The sequence below is a fragment of the Lynx canadensis genome, chromosome A1 (genome assembly GCF_007474595.2).
Source record: "Lynx canadensis isolate LIC74 chromosome A1, mLynCan4.pri.v2, whole genome shotgun sequence".
Lineage (NCBI taxonomy): Eukaryota > Metazoa > Chordata > Mammalia > Carnivora > Felidae > Lynx > Lynx canadensis.
In genome coordinates this window covers 172,927,938-172,943,729 of record NC_044303.2, presented here as the reverse complement: position 1 = coordinate 172,943,729, position 15,792 = coordinate 172,927,938, and the positions used below count along the sequence as shown (strand labels likewise).

The 15,792-nt window shown below is 45.0% G+C and overlaps 1 protein-coding gene across 3 annotated transcripts in view; it reads left to right on the top strand.

The window, feature by feature from the left end:
- Positions 1-15,792, top strand: part of MCC (MCC regulator of WNT signaling pathway) — a 319,889-nt gene that overhangs the window by 216,893 nt on the left and 87,204 nt on the right. For 2 of the 3 annotated variants that reach the window (XM_030326487.1, XM_030326470.1), the window contains exons 3-4: positions 227-369; positions 9,677-9,819. In XM_030326487.1, the coding sequence (XP_030182347.1) occupies positions 245-369; positions 9,677-9,819 (268 nt within the window). In that variant the 5' untranslated portion in view covers positions 227-244. Of the gene's footprint in view, positions 1-226; positions 370-9,676; positions 9,820-10,520; positions 10,624-15,792 lie in introns of those variants that run through there. The other variant, XM_030326478.1, reaches the window with a different exon arrangement.

The following is a 15,792-nucleotide window of genomic DNA, read 5'->3' as shown; positions in this document are numbered from 1 at the left end:
AGGGACTTTCCCTCTTAAAGACAGAATGAATGCTACAAAGGCAAAAGATATGATAAAAGTTAGCTGGTGTTGTGGCTTCTGGGATTCCGGCCAATGAGCGGGCATATGTTTGTTTGGAGTGTGCTCAATGTTGAGGCTGTGGTGGCTTGAAACCATAAAACTTGGAATCATTCACCCATAGGTGCGTCAACTCATTGGCCCTTCTGTCTTGTTCTCTTGATCCCAGTGTGAACAGTCCCACCTCATGAGAGAACATGAGGACGTCCAGGAGCGAACAACGCTTCGGTACGAGGAACGCATCACGGAACTCCACAGCATCATTGCTGAGCTCAATAAGAAGATAGACCGTTTGCAAGGCACCACCATCAGGTAGTGGGCTCCTAGTGCAGCTTTCTCTCTGCCCTTCTGGGCTCTGACCTGGCTCCTGGGGTTGAAATCATCCTGATGAAATATAATGATGTTTTATTTGCAACCAAGATTTTTGCTGTTGATAACTACTTTCTCTTTACATTGATAGTCGGTTGTGCACTTTCCCCTCCACTGTTCTGTTCTCATCTTGATCATCAGGATAGTCCTGGAAGGTAGCCAGGGTGGGAGTTATAATCCTCAGGTACTGATAAGAGTGTGGAGCCAGAAGTTGGTGAAATGCTTTATTAACCAGTTCTGGATGGAGCCCCTCTGTCTCCCTACCAACACCCCTACCACTGCTTGAATCTAGGTGGTCTTCTCTAGATGGGCAAACTGTGTGCCTCCCTTGGGGATTTTGAGAGCTCTGTGAATGTGGCTTATAACTAAATAGTACATATGCTTCTAGGTAATCTAATATTTTGAGCTCACCTAGAGTTGATCTACCAACGTTGATGTGGCCTTATAAAAACTCCTAATGTGGGGGGCAAGATTTGATACATCATTTTACCTAGCAAAAAGGCGAGAGCTTAAAAATACTAAGTTGATGACTTTGAAGTTAAATTTAGCAGAGGGTAGAAGCAGAGTTAGAACCCGCAGTCTCTCTGCTTTTACTTAATAGTCTTTCCATGAAAGTGACTTTTGGTGGTCCTGCCTTCCTTATCAATCAGTTAGCCCCAAAGTCTCCTGCACGCAGCACAATTTTAATTGGCGTGTGTCTGCCCTGCTTTCCAGAGGAGGGGTTTACTTTGAGTGACTTAGCCAAGGATGAGAGCTTTTTATCATGCTGCTTGTGCTCAGGGAACAGCCCCGAAGAAAGCAAACAGTTGGCACCTACCTTTCTGGAGAAAAGAGCTTTGTTCACTGAATGTTTGTACAAGCCACAATTATGGCCATTTAGAGGCAACTACTTTAAACTGTCCCTCTAGAAGTCCTAGTGGGTTAGAAGAAACTTTGGGTGCATTTTGTTCCAACTCTGAGAGTTACAGGAATGACAGGGCTACTTGGTGAGAGTACTGACGGCCTCTGATTTCTGGGCAAAATCATGGAAAACTTGACACTGAACTGGAGCCACACGATAAATTCCATATTCCAATGTAGAACCTCAAGTCTTTTAAATTGTATCCTGGTCTTCGGAGTGATTGTAGGTTAGAAACGCATGAACAGAGAAGAATTTTCAGACCAAAGAAATGATTAGAGCCGACTTACAGGAGGCTGGCAGAGTACATTGGTAAATTTGTAATTTCCATTAAAACATGTTGCACTTTTAAACCCTTGAGAAGGTGAGGGAAAATGGGCTCAGTGAGTTGTGAAAAAAAGCATCACACATCACCTGGAAAACTCAATTTCAGGATGTTTAAATTGAATATAATGGCCAAATGGCTTCATGTTAAAATACAGTGAGCTTCTTGACCATAAACATTTATTGGTGCCTTTTATTTAAAGGGAGATTGCATCTGTGCAGATGTCACATTAAATTCTGCCAGTTTTCATTATGTAAATGAGCTATCCCCCGCCTTTCGGGGGTCTCCCTGCAGAATGTGGGCCAGTAAGACAAGGCTCTTCCTGTCCTCTGACTTCCATGGCTAAGGCTTGTCTCCTGCTCCCAGCACTGCCAGAAATGGGTTTGCCCTCAGGTGCTGAGATGCTGTGCTAGACCAAGTCGGGCAGGGGTGGGAGTGGTAAGGAGGCACACACCTACAAGGAACTCCAGATACCCTAGCATATCCAGGGTCTAGAGAATTGATTGTCATACTAGTCAGGTACAATACTAGTACCTTCCAGACTTTCTTGTCCCTTTAGTTGGGCCTGAGTTAGAAATTTATTGGAGGGACACCTGGGTGGCTCATTCGGTTAAGCATCCGACTTTGGCTCAGGTCATGATCTCACGGTTCGTGAGTTCGAGTCCCTCCCGTGTCAGGCTCTCTGCTCAGAGCCTGGAACCTGCTTTGGATTCTGTGTCTCCTCTGTCTCTGCCCCTCCCCCACTCATGCTCTGTCTCTCAAAAATAAATAAATGTTAAAAAAAATTTAAAAATGTATTGGAAATGCTGAAAAATAATATGGGGATAGTTTATGTAAGCTATGATATATCTGTACATAAGCTATCCATAAGCTAAATTGCTTAAGTAAGAAAAATGATAATCTCATAGTTTTAAACTTTTATGTCAGGTCACAGTCAGAACTGGGACCTTCTGTGACTATCCTACAAGACACTCTCCCATCTCCTATAGCCACAGGCCTAATGTAGCCAAGAATCAGACACTGCAGGTGGCTGAATTCCAGTGTAAGTTGAATTCACGGCCACATCAGATCTTTTAGGTAAAGATTAAGCATTGATAGGAAAAGATGAAATGGTGAGAATTTGAATGGAAACATTGGGGTAGATTTCAATGAATCACAATTCCTAGAGCCTACAAACTCCACTGAGTTTCCCCTTCTGCAGAAGCACTTCTCCTCCTTGTCTGATAAAGCTTGGAGACTCTACAGCAATCTGATCCCAGGTAGAGGGTGCCAGGTATATACACTCAGGTCCCCCAGGAATAAAGATTTATAATTATTTCACTAGGTAAAGAATTCTAACCAACTAAGATGCTGGCCAAACACAAAGGAAATAGGGATTTCCTAGTGGAAGAAGGAAGTTAGAAACATCAACTGTAGCCTCATGGTCAGTTGCAAAAAAGATGCAAGGCTGTGCATTTTTCTTGCTTGTTTATGCATGTATCCAATTTCCTTTTTTTACCTTCTTATTCTCTCCCATTACATCGGGTGAGCTGGTATTGGTGATGAAACTTGTCTGATGGTTAGGTTAGATGGTATCTAGGTGGATTTGCCCCTGAACTAGAAGAGAAGTGGTTACCTGACAATGGATACAATAACTGCTGGGACTTTGGGTCTCCCATTTTGGTGAGAAGGTGACTTCATTTACATTTGAATGAGAGATAGAGAAGGTTGGAGTCTTTGCTGTTGCAATTGGAAATGTCAGTTTGGAAATTTCAACCATGTATGTGGTTGTCAAGTAGCCATGGAATGTGGCCTGTGACATGTTATCTAGCACCTGGTACCATTCCCACTCCTCCTCTCTACTCTCCCGGGAATCAAAGAGGCTGGACACTTGGGACTACTTCCCAGATTGCCTTAATAGCTGTGATCTGGATACAGTTTGGGTTCTGTCTGCCAGTGAGGTGCCTTCACGTGGATTTGGAAAAGGAGGTGGGAGCCATTATTACTCAGGCCAAGATGGCAGCAGCTGACATATAAGCTTTGGTGGGCATGAGGTCCTGCACTGACTGGCCAGAGCCTGGGGCTGTGGGCAGGTGTAAAGGCAGAGGTAGTTACCTGACTTTTGGGGGGGTCCACAACTGTGATGGCAAATGTGACAGCTCCTGGTGGCCTCCACCCACACTTTTCTGGTTCTTCTAACCGTTATGCAAACATGGAACTGCCTAAATTAAATTTCTTCTACTTGAAACATCCACTGTAGTTTATGTTCCTAACTGAACCCTGCCTAATGCATCCTAAATCCCATCTCCTAGGAATAAACACTGAACATTTTGTATATATGGCCTTCTAAAAAATTTTATTCATGAATATTTTAAATAAATTGGATCGTAGCACACACAATGTTTTGTAATCTATGCTTTTTCACTTAACTGTATGTTATGAATGGCTGTTTTAAATGCTCATCTGACTTGGAGAGGTTATATAATGGGATGGGGAAAATGGAAAAATACATCAGTAGCTCACTTTGGAATGGAGGGGTGGGTGGGTTCTAAGCAAATTAAACATGAACTCTTGTTTCCTGAGGAGATCATTTTCTTTGCCCAAAAGCTACTCTCATAACATCACCCTTTCACTGCCGGCTCTCATGATCAGTCATGTTTTCCGCTTCCGTTTCCTGTTGCTTGTTAGCCCACGGCTGTCTGGCTTCTAAGTGCAACAGTTTGCTGAAGTTTCTTTTGTTAGGGACTGAATTATGTCTCCAAATTCATATGTTGAAGCCCTGCCCCCTCAATGTTATAGCATTTGGAGTTGGGGTCTTGGGGAGATAATTCTGTTTAGTTGAGGTCAGGAGGCTGGGGACCATATAGTGCTTGTAGTGAGTGCCCTTATAAGAAGAGACACCAGAGGGCTTGCTCACAGGTACACTCTCTCCCTGCCGTGTAAGGACACAGTGACAAGGCAGCCATCTGTAAGTCAGGAAGAAAGCCCTTACCAGAAACTGACCCTGTGGGCACCTTGATTTTGTTTGGACTTCAAACCAAAGTCTAGAACTAAGAGAAAATAAGGTCCCATTGTTTAAGCTAGTCCACAGTATTTTATACAGTAGCCTAGGCTACTTCTTTGAAAACTACCAGTGACTTCTTAACTGAAAACTCCAGTGACCTTTTCTTGTTTCTGGTCCTTTTCTGCAGCCTGTGCCCCTAAATCTTCTCTCCTTCCTGGTGTGTTCTTCTTGAACTCCTAGGACCTAGATCATTTCTTCTGTCCCTAAGATTGACCCTCAGCCTTGGCTCTTACCCTGGGTGCTCTCTCCCCACCTTTCACCTTGAAGGGCTGTAGCCCCAAAAAGCTGACCCCGCCTATCTGTGTTACCTCCCTCCCACTTCACTCTTCTGCCTCTTTGTCTGCAAAATGCTCTTCATTTGCCAACAGAGATAATATCCAAAGTCTCCATCTACTCTAACATAATCTAGCCTCTAAAATCTCATGCCTGCTCCATGAGCCTGACCTTTCCATTTGCCCAATTATTCACCAAAAGATTCATAGATGAGACTGATCTTGCTTTGTGCTAGATGGAAAAATAGGGAGAGATGGAATTGCAGGAAGAAACAGGGCTCATCACTGATTTCCTGCTTTAGATCTTCTAAAAGAGCTGAAAGGGATACATTTCCTCCTTGTATCTAAAAAAATCTTTGTTCTTTAAAAGAATGATGGCATTTCAAGGCAAGTCTGCCTTTACTTATACGGAAGAATGTAGTTCAGCAAAACCCCCCACCGGGTCAGGTAGGCTGGGGTAGCTGGACATAGTTGACTGACAGGTGTCAAGGCAGGCAGATGTCCATCCACGTCTTATTCACAAATCAATCCAGTGACAAGGCATGAATGTGCATGCCAAAATAAAAAGGCATGGGGATTGCTAATGAAATAATATTTATGTCAAATACTACTAATTCCATAGTACTTCAGCTTAAGGTCTGGAAAGCAGGATAAGAATTACACTTTCATTGACCGTTCCCTTTTCCGAAAAGGAATCATTTCATCCCTAGCCAATAATGAGAAGGAATCTTTAAAAATCATCGTCAACAACAACAAGATCTTTTCCATGGGTCACCATATTTGATTGTTGTTTCACTGGTCCTAAATTTAGGAGTGACGCTGTACTGCTCACTAGTTGTAGAATCTTGGGTAAACTGCTTAAGCCTCTTGAAGCTTCAACTGCCTTGTTCGTAAAATAAAAGTATTGATCCCAGCTTTGATGAGCCCTAAGATCTCTGCCAGTCTGGGACTTTTCTGCCACTGCTTAGTTACACAGGTGGTGGGGACAATCTAATGCCTGCCTCCTTGGGAGCGTTTTTCTTTTGTTTTGTCGTTTAAGCTAGTAGCAAGCACTAATCATTGCTACTCTAAGAGCAATTTGGAAGCACTTCACAAATGCTTCTAAGTGAATGAAATGAAGCAAGGTACATTTAGAATTCTGTGAGATGATTCTTGATGTTCCAAAGAGAGACACCTGAGAACTTTGTAATTCCATAATTACGAAACTACCACAATAGTGTCTAATTATCAACAGTTATCAGTTTATCAAAGCTTCTGGGGGTTTTTTGTTTGTTTTTGGCTTTGGGGTTTTTTTTTTTTTTTTTGGCTTAAAATGGTCACTTCTTGGATCTTTTCATGTTTTCTTCCTTTTCACCAGCATCATTGGCAGCTGGTGTTCTTTGGGGAGGTTCTCTTCCTCCCCCACCCCCCCCAAAATAAGTTACCGTTTGCCAAGAGCGACTGTATACATAACAGAAAGAAGCAAACAATGAAGTCACTTTGAGGCACTGATGCTGTGTTGTTAACTACACATCTTTACCAACCAGAAGACTCCTGTTGCACAGAGAAGCCTTGAAAACACACCTCATATTCTTGCTTTTGTAAAACTGCTGGCACTGGTGGGATGTTTCTGATTTCTCGCTCTACTGCTCTGGGTGAACCGTGCTCCCGAATAACACAGTAGAGAGAAGACCTCAAGCATGAGTGTTCTACATATTCTGCAATCACAGATTGACTATCAGCTTACAAAAGGCCCTGAGCAAATTGGCTTTTGTTCTTTCTCAGTCCCAGATTCCAGCCTCTTTTCAAGAATGATCCCAGTCATGATGTTCAGGAGATGATAAGAATATGCAGCTCTATGAATTCTTTAACCAAAGTCAGTGGGAGAAATAGCAAGTTGCGCAAACTTTAATATTTAGATTCTGTGTAACCATTTTTATACCTCATTCTTCGTGGTACAAAACCTGGCCTGATCTCACAAGGTTGCTTTCTGCCTCTAATTGCTATTTACTTTGTTTGCACATGCTGGTTTGTACTATAGTGCTCAACACGATTACCATAAGGAGGAATCTTACCCAGAGATTTTGTGTGCTCAGCTCAGCCCCTCCCTTTGGGGTCGAGAACCTAGACCTTCCACACTTCCCTCCTGCTTGTTCTGTTTCCATATGACAGCTCAGCAGCACACACTTCTTTCCGAGTTCCTGGACTTCACTCATTTTCTTTTTATTTCTACCATCTAACCCTCATGATTTGCCTCCTTCAGTACAGTAAGTTCTCCTTCTGATCAAAATTGCCCACTCAACATGCAGCCTGAGTGTACCTCCAGCCTCATGTCGATATCCTGCACCCCATGTGGTCTCAGCTATACTGGTCACTTGTTCCTCTCTGTTCCCATCGTCATTCACATTCAAAACAAACGGTCAGGATGGAAAACCCGTAGGTGTCTGTGAAGAAAGCCAGGAGTCTTCCCTGGTCACTACTCACCTGCAGTGCCAGACGCCCCTCCTGTGCCCACACACAGCATCCTTCTTAGGTTAGAATTTGTTGTGAACACATTTGACTCCTGGAAGACAGCATCCATCTGGTCTTTGCTTTCCTGTCCTTATTTTGGTGCTCAGATACATTGACCAAGGATCCTTGCTTTGCATTTCATGACCCTGAAAGTCTTCTGCCTAAGATAAAATTTCTAGTATGGTGTGATTCTCCTTCAGAGAAGGAGCTCCAGCCCCAACACCTTTTTACATCCCCTTCCAAGGAGAAAGCCCACCAGTGGGACTCTCCAGCTGATGGGATGTGACATTCCTGTGCACCAGACTCTGACCTCGGTAAGGAATGGCCCCTGCAATCAACAGCCTCCTTTTCCTACCCCTTCCCTCTTCACTGCTGTATAAAGTTCATCCTAATAATCCCTAGAAGTAATTCCTTACAAAGCAGGAGATTTGGCAGCCACTGTATGTTTTAGAACCTGCCAAGCCAGAAGTGTTTAAGGTGGCTATTAATGATTTTGCAAATGCCATTTATACCAGAGATACAGCAGCATTTATCTGGCTTTCTTGGCTGTAAAAGAGTCTCAGCCAAGCTGAAGCTGATTACATTGGCCATGCAACAAAGGTAATTTATTCATCACACACAAAACCTCCCGTTAACTAAAATCAGATTTCTAAGTGCTGATTGAAAGGAGAACTGATATATCAGGACACAATTACCCTCTGGACCAAAAAGGCTACTCTTAAGGTACTTGTTAATTGTTTTCATTCCTAAACCTAATTATTGTTAGCTTTGCAGGTGGCTAATAATTAACTTATTCATAGAACATTAACCTATATTTTTTGCCTTCACTACTCCCATTCTAATTCATATTTTGCATGTCTGGGGGCTTAATATCTATTCAAAGTCTCCCCAGATTTCAGGATGGCTTTTATTAAAAACACCTTATAAAGCAGGGGCTCAGCTGAATTCCTTCCCTGTGAGGATACTGATTTCTGAAGTGAACTAAGAACTCTGGAGAGTTCTTCACATTCTTTAATTTATAGATGTGTCTCCCCAGCTTAAAATGGCAGTTGCCTCTTCTGCAAATTCCAGTGGTCACCCATCACCATCTTGGTCCACCCCAAACCCAAGACTGGAAGATTTTCTGCCCTCCTGCTGTCAACTACTTTAAGTGAATGCCAAGCCAAGGGGACTTCTCTTCTTGGCTTTCTTCATAGACACCTATGGGCTTTCCACCCTCATAGTAAATCCCCTGACAGTTTTCTCTTCTGGCTCTTCTCATCTACTTGCAAAGTAGATGCTTCAGAGGGAGTTAATGTTGTGCTCTCCACGTCCGTGTCCGTTGTGTGTGTAGTGATGGTGGTGACATGAGGAAGAGGCATGCATGTGCTTTGAAAGACTTGGTACAATTTTAAGTTTCCTTCGCTTGCTCATAGCTAATTCAGGAACCAAAGACTGAGGGACTGTGAAGGGCTGAGAAGGGGTGGGTGTGTGTGTGTGTATGGCAGCATTTAAATGTTGTCTTCCTGTTACAAGTGCTAACTGGTGGAAACAGACTACTGAGAGGGGTGCACTCACTCACTGTGTCCATTTTTCTCCTCTCCCCACCTTTTCCCATCCCCTAATGCCACTGACTTACTTTGGGGAAAGTAAGTGTGGTATTTATTAGACATACCTCTCAAAGCATCCAGTTTGATCTGCACAGGTGAGGTACTGGTTTTCTGGTAGCTCCAGCCCCAACACCTTTTTACATCCCCTTCCAAGGAGAAAGCCCACCAGTGGGACTCTCCAGCTGATGGGATGTGACATTCCTGTGCACCAGACTCCTGCTTATTTTGCCCACTGTAGCCTCCATACTCAGACTAACACTGCTTCGGATCTTGGGTTCTTTTGTACCTCAGAATTTGAGGAGGTGAAGAAATCTAATTTCTTCAGGAAATCTTTAAAGGAAAAAAGTTTCTAGTGGGCTGTTAGATGAATCTTGTTCAGTGTGTGTGTGTGTGTGTGTGTGTGTGTGTGTGTGTGTACACACAGAAGCAACCTTTCAGTTTCACATACTGACTGTGGATGTGACTAACCATTTATCTGGCCTGAAAAGAGTCCTAGCTAGTTCATATGGCTGAGAATATAGGGTGGGGAAGATCTGTTTCTCTCTGAATTTCTTTCCTGCCCTTCAAAGCCATGTTCTCTAGGAATTTGTCTTCTATTTCTGTCAGTGGTAGCTGACTCTCCTTTTTTCTCAGGGAGGAAGATGAATACTCAGAACTGCGATCAGAACTCAGCCAGAGTCAGCACGAGGTCAACGAAGACTCTCGAAGCATGGACCAAGACCAGACCTCTGTCTCCATCCCTGAAAACCAGTCCACCATGGTCACCGCTGACATGGGTGAGTCTGCCTGCCATTGCATGAAACCAGAGTTTGGTTTCTGGATTGTAATGGGAATTTTAGAAATATGAGGCAGCCTGAATTAAAATTTAATTAGTCAAGGAGTTTGGTGAGTAGATGAAGGCATATCCATTTGAAGGTCCCTTATATGCTCCTTTATTGGAACTGAAGAGCTGAATTAGCTTTCTGCCCTGATATTTGTGATTCAAACATATGCCACCTCTATTTGAAAAATCTGGAAGTAAGGAAAAGGCTATTGTAGTGTTCCAAGTTCGAGTAAAATCTGAACCATGATGGCAGGGATGGGAAGGATGGAATGGGTGGCAACACATTATAGTGGAAGAACCAATCGTTTTTAGCAACTGTTGGGTAAGAAGGAATCTGAAATAACTCCAACATGTTGATCCTAAGTGACTAAGGACATGCTCATATTTCTTAGTCAGGAAGTTTGGTTGAGAAATGAGTTGGGAAATAGATACGTTATGTTTGAGGTTGTAGAGAAATGCCCATCTGGGAATACCTGGTATTTTAAACTGCAGGTCGTGACCTGATAGTGGATCTTGAGATTATATGAAAAATACTTTTAAAGTGAAATCATATAGGAAAAAAATAGAATGACAACGCTGCTTCATGAGACTTATTTGTTGAGTGTGTGTATGTATGTAGTAAGTTGCCAAATGAAACGTTTCAGCTGTGGGCTGTAGTCAACCCACAAAATGTTGCAAAACCACTGGTCTGCTTGGAGATGCTTAACTGGATCTTTGGAGAGATTGGGGTTGAGGATAAAGCCTTTGAAGTTACGAGGTAAGGTGATCTCTGTGGTCCAAAGCGTGTGGGGTCAGAAGGAGGAGGAGCGCCATATCTTAGGAAATGGTCACATATAGGGGGGAGGTGGAGGAAAAAGGAGAAGGAGGTGTAAATATAGTATAACTTTCTTGGAACCTAAAATTTCACTGGGGAGAGACTTTAATAGTACACATTTATATTCATTATAAAATTTAGGAACACAGTACCATGAGAGTTTATCAAAGGAATTTGATTCAGTTTAAGATTCTAGAATAGCTTCCTCTAGGAAGTGACATTTGAGCTGAGAGCTGGAGGGTAAGTAGAAATTAACCAAGTAAATGAAGAGATGCATTCAGGGGAGGGTGGGGGAAGTGGATGCATTCAAGGAGATGAAAAAACCTCATCATGTATGGAGGGCCCAGAGGTGTGAGACGGAGGCTGGAGAGATAGGTAGGGGCCATAGCATGCAAGATATTATAGACCATGTGAGGAAGGTTGACCTATATTCAAGGATGCACAAGAAACCACTGAAAGGTTTTAGTAGTGTGGGAAGGGGATGAGATCATCAGATTTGCATTTTGAATCCATCATTCTGTAGTAAGAGAATTGGTGGATCAAGAATGAATGGGGCCTGGGTGGCTCAGTGGGTTAAGTGTCTGACTTCAGCTCAGGTCATGATCTCACGGGCTGTCAGTGCAGAGCCTGCTTTGTATCCTCTGTCCCCGCCGCCCCCCACCCCTTCCCCCACATGCGCTTGCATAACTGTGTGCTCTCTCACTCTCTCACTCAAAAATAAATAAACATTAAAAAAAAAAAGTGGGGCGCCTGGGTGGCTCAGTTGGTTGGGAAACCAACTTTGGCTCAGGTCATGATCTCACAGTTTGTGAGTTCGAGCCCCACGTCGGGCTCTGTGCTGACAGCTCAGAGCCTAGAGCCTGCTTCGGATTCTATGTCTCCCCCTCTGTCTTCCCCCTCCCCTGCTCACACTCTGTGTCTCTCTGTCTCTTAATAATAAATAAACGTTAAAAAAAAACAAAAAGTATGAATGGGGGAGGCCAGCTAGGAAACCATTGCTAATGTCTCAGTGGGCACAATTATCTCTAGGATCAGGGTGGTGGTAGTTGAGATCCAGAAAGGTATAAAACTGACAAGATCTGCTGAAGGAATAGAAACAGAGGGTGAAAGGAGAAAGTGTGTGTATGGAGATGTTCTCTAAGTGTCTGGATTGTACAATAGACGGATGATGCTGCCAGTCGCCAACACGGGAGCACAGGAAAAAGAGCCAGGTGGTTTTGCTTCGAGTTTTGTTTGGTTTTCTTTTACTTGAGGGGTTGGGAGTGTAGGGTGGAGGTCATATGTTTTGTGTGGGCATAAGTCTGAGGTGTCTGTCTCGAAGTCTGTGGGTGTAGATGCTTCAGCTCACCCTGAAGGTGAAGGAAAGCAGTTAGGAGACACTGGGTTATTGCAGATAGTTGCTGAAGCAGTGGGAGGCCATACATAGAGCAAGGAGTACAGGGAACGGGAGCCTGGGCTTTGGGGGCCGCCAGCTGAAGAGGAGACTCTATAGAGCTCCTGGCAGGGACATGCCTCTCATCATTTTAGTCTCAGTTTAAATGCATCTCCTCTGAAAGCATCTCGTGAGCACCAGTCTGTGCAAGTTCCTGAGTTGACTCTTCGCTGCCCCACTTGTCTCCTTCTCTTGAATTGAAATTTTAAAAAAAAAGTTTTTTTTAATGTTTGTTTATTTTTGAGAGAGAGAGAGAAACAGAGCGTGAGCAGGGGAGGGGCAGAGAGAGAGGGAGACACAGAATCCGAAGCAGGCTTCAGGCTCTGAGCTGTCAGCACAGAGCCTCATGTGGGGCTTGAACTCATAGACGGTGAGATGATGAGCTGAGCCGAAGTCAGACACTTAGCCGATCGAACCACCCATGTGCCCTTCGAATTGAAATTTTAAATGATATATTTCTAGTTCTTTGCTTGACTGACTCTCCCACTAAACTCCACTGGGCAGAAGTATATTTATTCTACTAATAGAGTTCCAGAGCCCACCACCAGGCCTGGTACACGGTGTGTGTCCAGAGATACTTGCTGGAATGAACAAGTAAAGCAGTCGGTGAGTCCATCAAGCAGTCGGCCAGCCAAAGGCGTAGGAAGGAAACGAGGAGAGCCAGGTTTAGGAAGCCAGCGGGGCAGAGAGAACTCAAAAAGGAAGGAAGAGGTCAGCAGGATGGATTGCTCCTAATGCCAGCAAAGTCACTGAGAGCTGTAAACTGAAACCGATGTGACCTCAACAGAAAAGGAGTGAGGAGTGGAGACACCTTCTAGGTCCTCAAGCTCTTGGCTTCAGGCTGAAACTGCCTCTCTAAACTCACCTGAACCCATATCCCAGGCCTTAAGTTAGAACACACACAATCTCCTGGGACCATCCCAGCTGTGGGCTCAAGTCCCACGTGCTGCTCTATCAGCATCGGGGTCTCAAACCTTTGTGGTCCCAGGCTTCTGGACTCAGTCTTCCAGCCTTGGGAGTGGGACAGGTGCTGACGGCCAAGATGTTCCCATTCAAGCAAAGAGATGTGCCTATACTGATCCCTCCATTCATGTCTCTGAAAGTGTTTTATGAAATTAAATCAGTGCCCAATACTCCAACAATGTTGCTTAAGCAAAGTGGGGGAGTGGGGGGATAAACCTGCCTGAGTGGACCGGGCATCTTTCTGGTGGGGCTTCTCGGGGCTCCTGATGGAGCATTCGATAGCTCAGGCTGTCTGCCCAGGAACCAGTATCTGCCTGTCTGCGCTATGAGCTGGCTTCGTTTTTCCAAATCATTAATCTCAAATCCTTTCTTTCCATCCTTTTCCTCACTACAAATATATGTTTGTTATAGCCAGGGATTGTACCTTTGCTGATGGGACTGAGCTCCTGGTGGAAAGGACCCTGTCGACGCAATGCCTGTATGTGTTCTCTGCCCACACAGGCGGCCCTTATTCATCTGTTGAATAACTCACTGGGTGCTGTGCAAGGGGGATATGAGTCACAGGATCTGCCCTCAGATCTCTGTACTCTCACACTTTGTTCTCTCATACCCAGAGTAACATCCCGATTCCTGACCATTGACAATAGGCCCCCACAGAGCTGAGCATCTCCTACCTCAGGCGGGCCCCCTCCCTAACCATCCCTCGTTTTCCCCCAGCTATGGCCACACTGGCCTCCTTGCTGCCCCTCACGCCTGACCAGCTCATCTTGTCTCCCTGCTCCTTCTGCCTGGAGTGCTCCTTCCCAGAGCCAACCCTCGGCTTCCTGCGCATGGCTGCTGGCCAGCCCCAGTCAGAGGGCCCTGGTGGAGCACTGTGGCCTTCCCTCACCCTCACTGCCAGGTGCTGTCCTCCTTTTCTGCCTTCATTTCTCCTCACAGCGCTTAGTGCTTCCTGGTGACGCATCGCATGTGCATTTATTTCACTGTGCATTACCAGTGCTTACCAGTCCCTCACACTGGAATCTAGAATGCAGGCACCACGAGGGCAGGGACTTGCACTGTCCTGTGTGCCAGTATAACAGTGCCCACACAGAGGAGGCCCCCAGTACTAAGTGTTAGGGAATGCCATCTTGGAGCTCCCGGCTCTCCAGAGGATGCACGCAAGGAAACAGGGAATGACCAGCACTGGGGTAAGGGCCACAAGAGGAGGTGGACAGGGGCTCCTAGCAACACCCTTGGGCAAGAGCATCGGAAAATACATCCCAGAGGTCACATCTAGCAGAACTCGGGGGACAGGCGGGAGCGATGCAGGTAAAGAGCAGGAGGCAGGGGGAGAGCCTAGGAGGCAGAGGGCTGGCACCCGCCGGGTCCCTGAGGAGGGCAGGCACAGGGACATCAAGGAGGAGGAGCGCATCAGGGCTTCTGCAGAGTGCCGCCCCTGTGTGCGTTCATCGGAACTGGACGGCTGCCTCTTCTTACTCCTTTGCCGTTTTCCAATTAAATGGCTTCAATAGGGGAAAAAGCTTCCATATATAAACACCGTTATAGGAAATCATTAAAAAGCAGCCATTTCATTATGGTTGCTATATTTGCAAACCTGCATTAGCAACCCAGAGGTTTTCTTGAGCCGGATTTTATAGGCAGAGTTTGCTGCAGTATATTCACCAGTCTTCATTCAAGATAGCAGGAGTTAAGTCCAATCTGCTCCCTTCATCAGAAGCACTTTTCTTGTTTTCAGACCCCACCCATCAGAGCCAGGCTGCCCAGTCAGTGAGCTGGCTCCTAGGTGGTGTCCTTGGGCCCTGAAGGAGTAAACCAGCAATTTAGAAAGTGCTTCGACACACCTAACCAGTCCTATGAAGGAGACAGATCCCAGCAGTGTCACACGGCATCTTAAAATAAATTGCTTTACCTCTGTTCAAACCTGGTCACACAGTTGTTTGGAAAATAAAGGTAATTAAGTAGACAAAGACAAGGTAGGAATTATGGCTTGGGAATTTTATTCCCTCAATTTGGCAAAGAGCTCTAGTTAGGGAGAGGCTGGCTAGAACAGATAACGTGTTTTGCTCACTCTGTGTCGAGCATTTACATGCATCTTCATGTTTAATCTTCAGCCTTGAAAGGAGGCCCTGTAAATCTCCTCATCTGTAAAATTGGGCTAACAGAGTTCAGAGGGGGTGAGTCATTTGTCCAAGGCCACACAGCTAAGCAGTTGTTACTGTTGTTGGCGCCCGTGTTTCTGTAGATGGCTTTGCTCTTACGTGCCTCTGCCTAAATCGTGAAACGTGCCTACGGTTAGTGTGTTCCACTTAACTGCGATCCTTTGAGGTCTCTAGTGCTGATGGGGGAATTTAGGGAGCAGCTGTGTGATCACAGCACCTGGCTTCGTAGCAGAGTATTTGTTGTTAATCGAGATTTTGCAGACCTCCATCTTAGAAACAACACTTTTAGGCCAAACGATTCTGGCTCTTGCCATAGAGCAGAACACAGATGTGTGTGCATGTTCGTGCGTGTGTGGCACACTCTCCAGCAGGCTGCTCTCCCAGCTCTGCTAATGGAACAGAAGAGCTCATCTGGAGCAATTGTTTGTAAAACAAAATCCTTGATCCAGTGGACCTTTGCACAGCCTGCGTTGGGTTCTGCTCCTTATTTTGAGATCTGTTCTGTTTTAGGTGAGAAATTCTTCTTTTCTGGGACCTAGCAATGCCCAACTATTC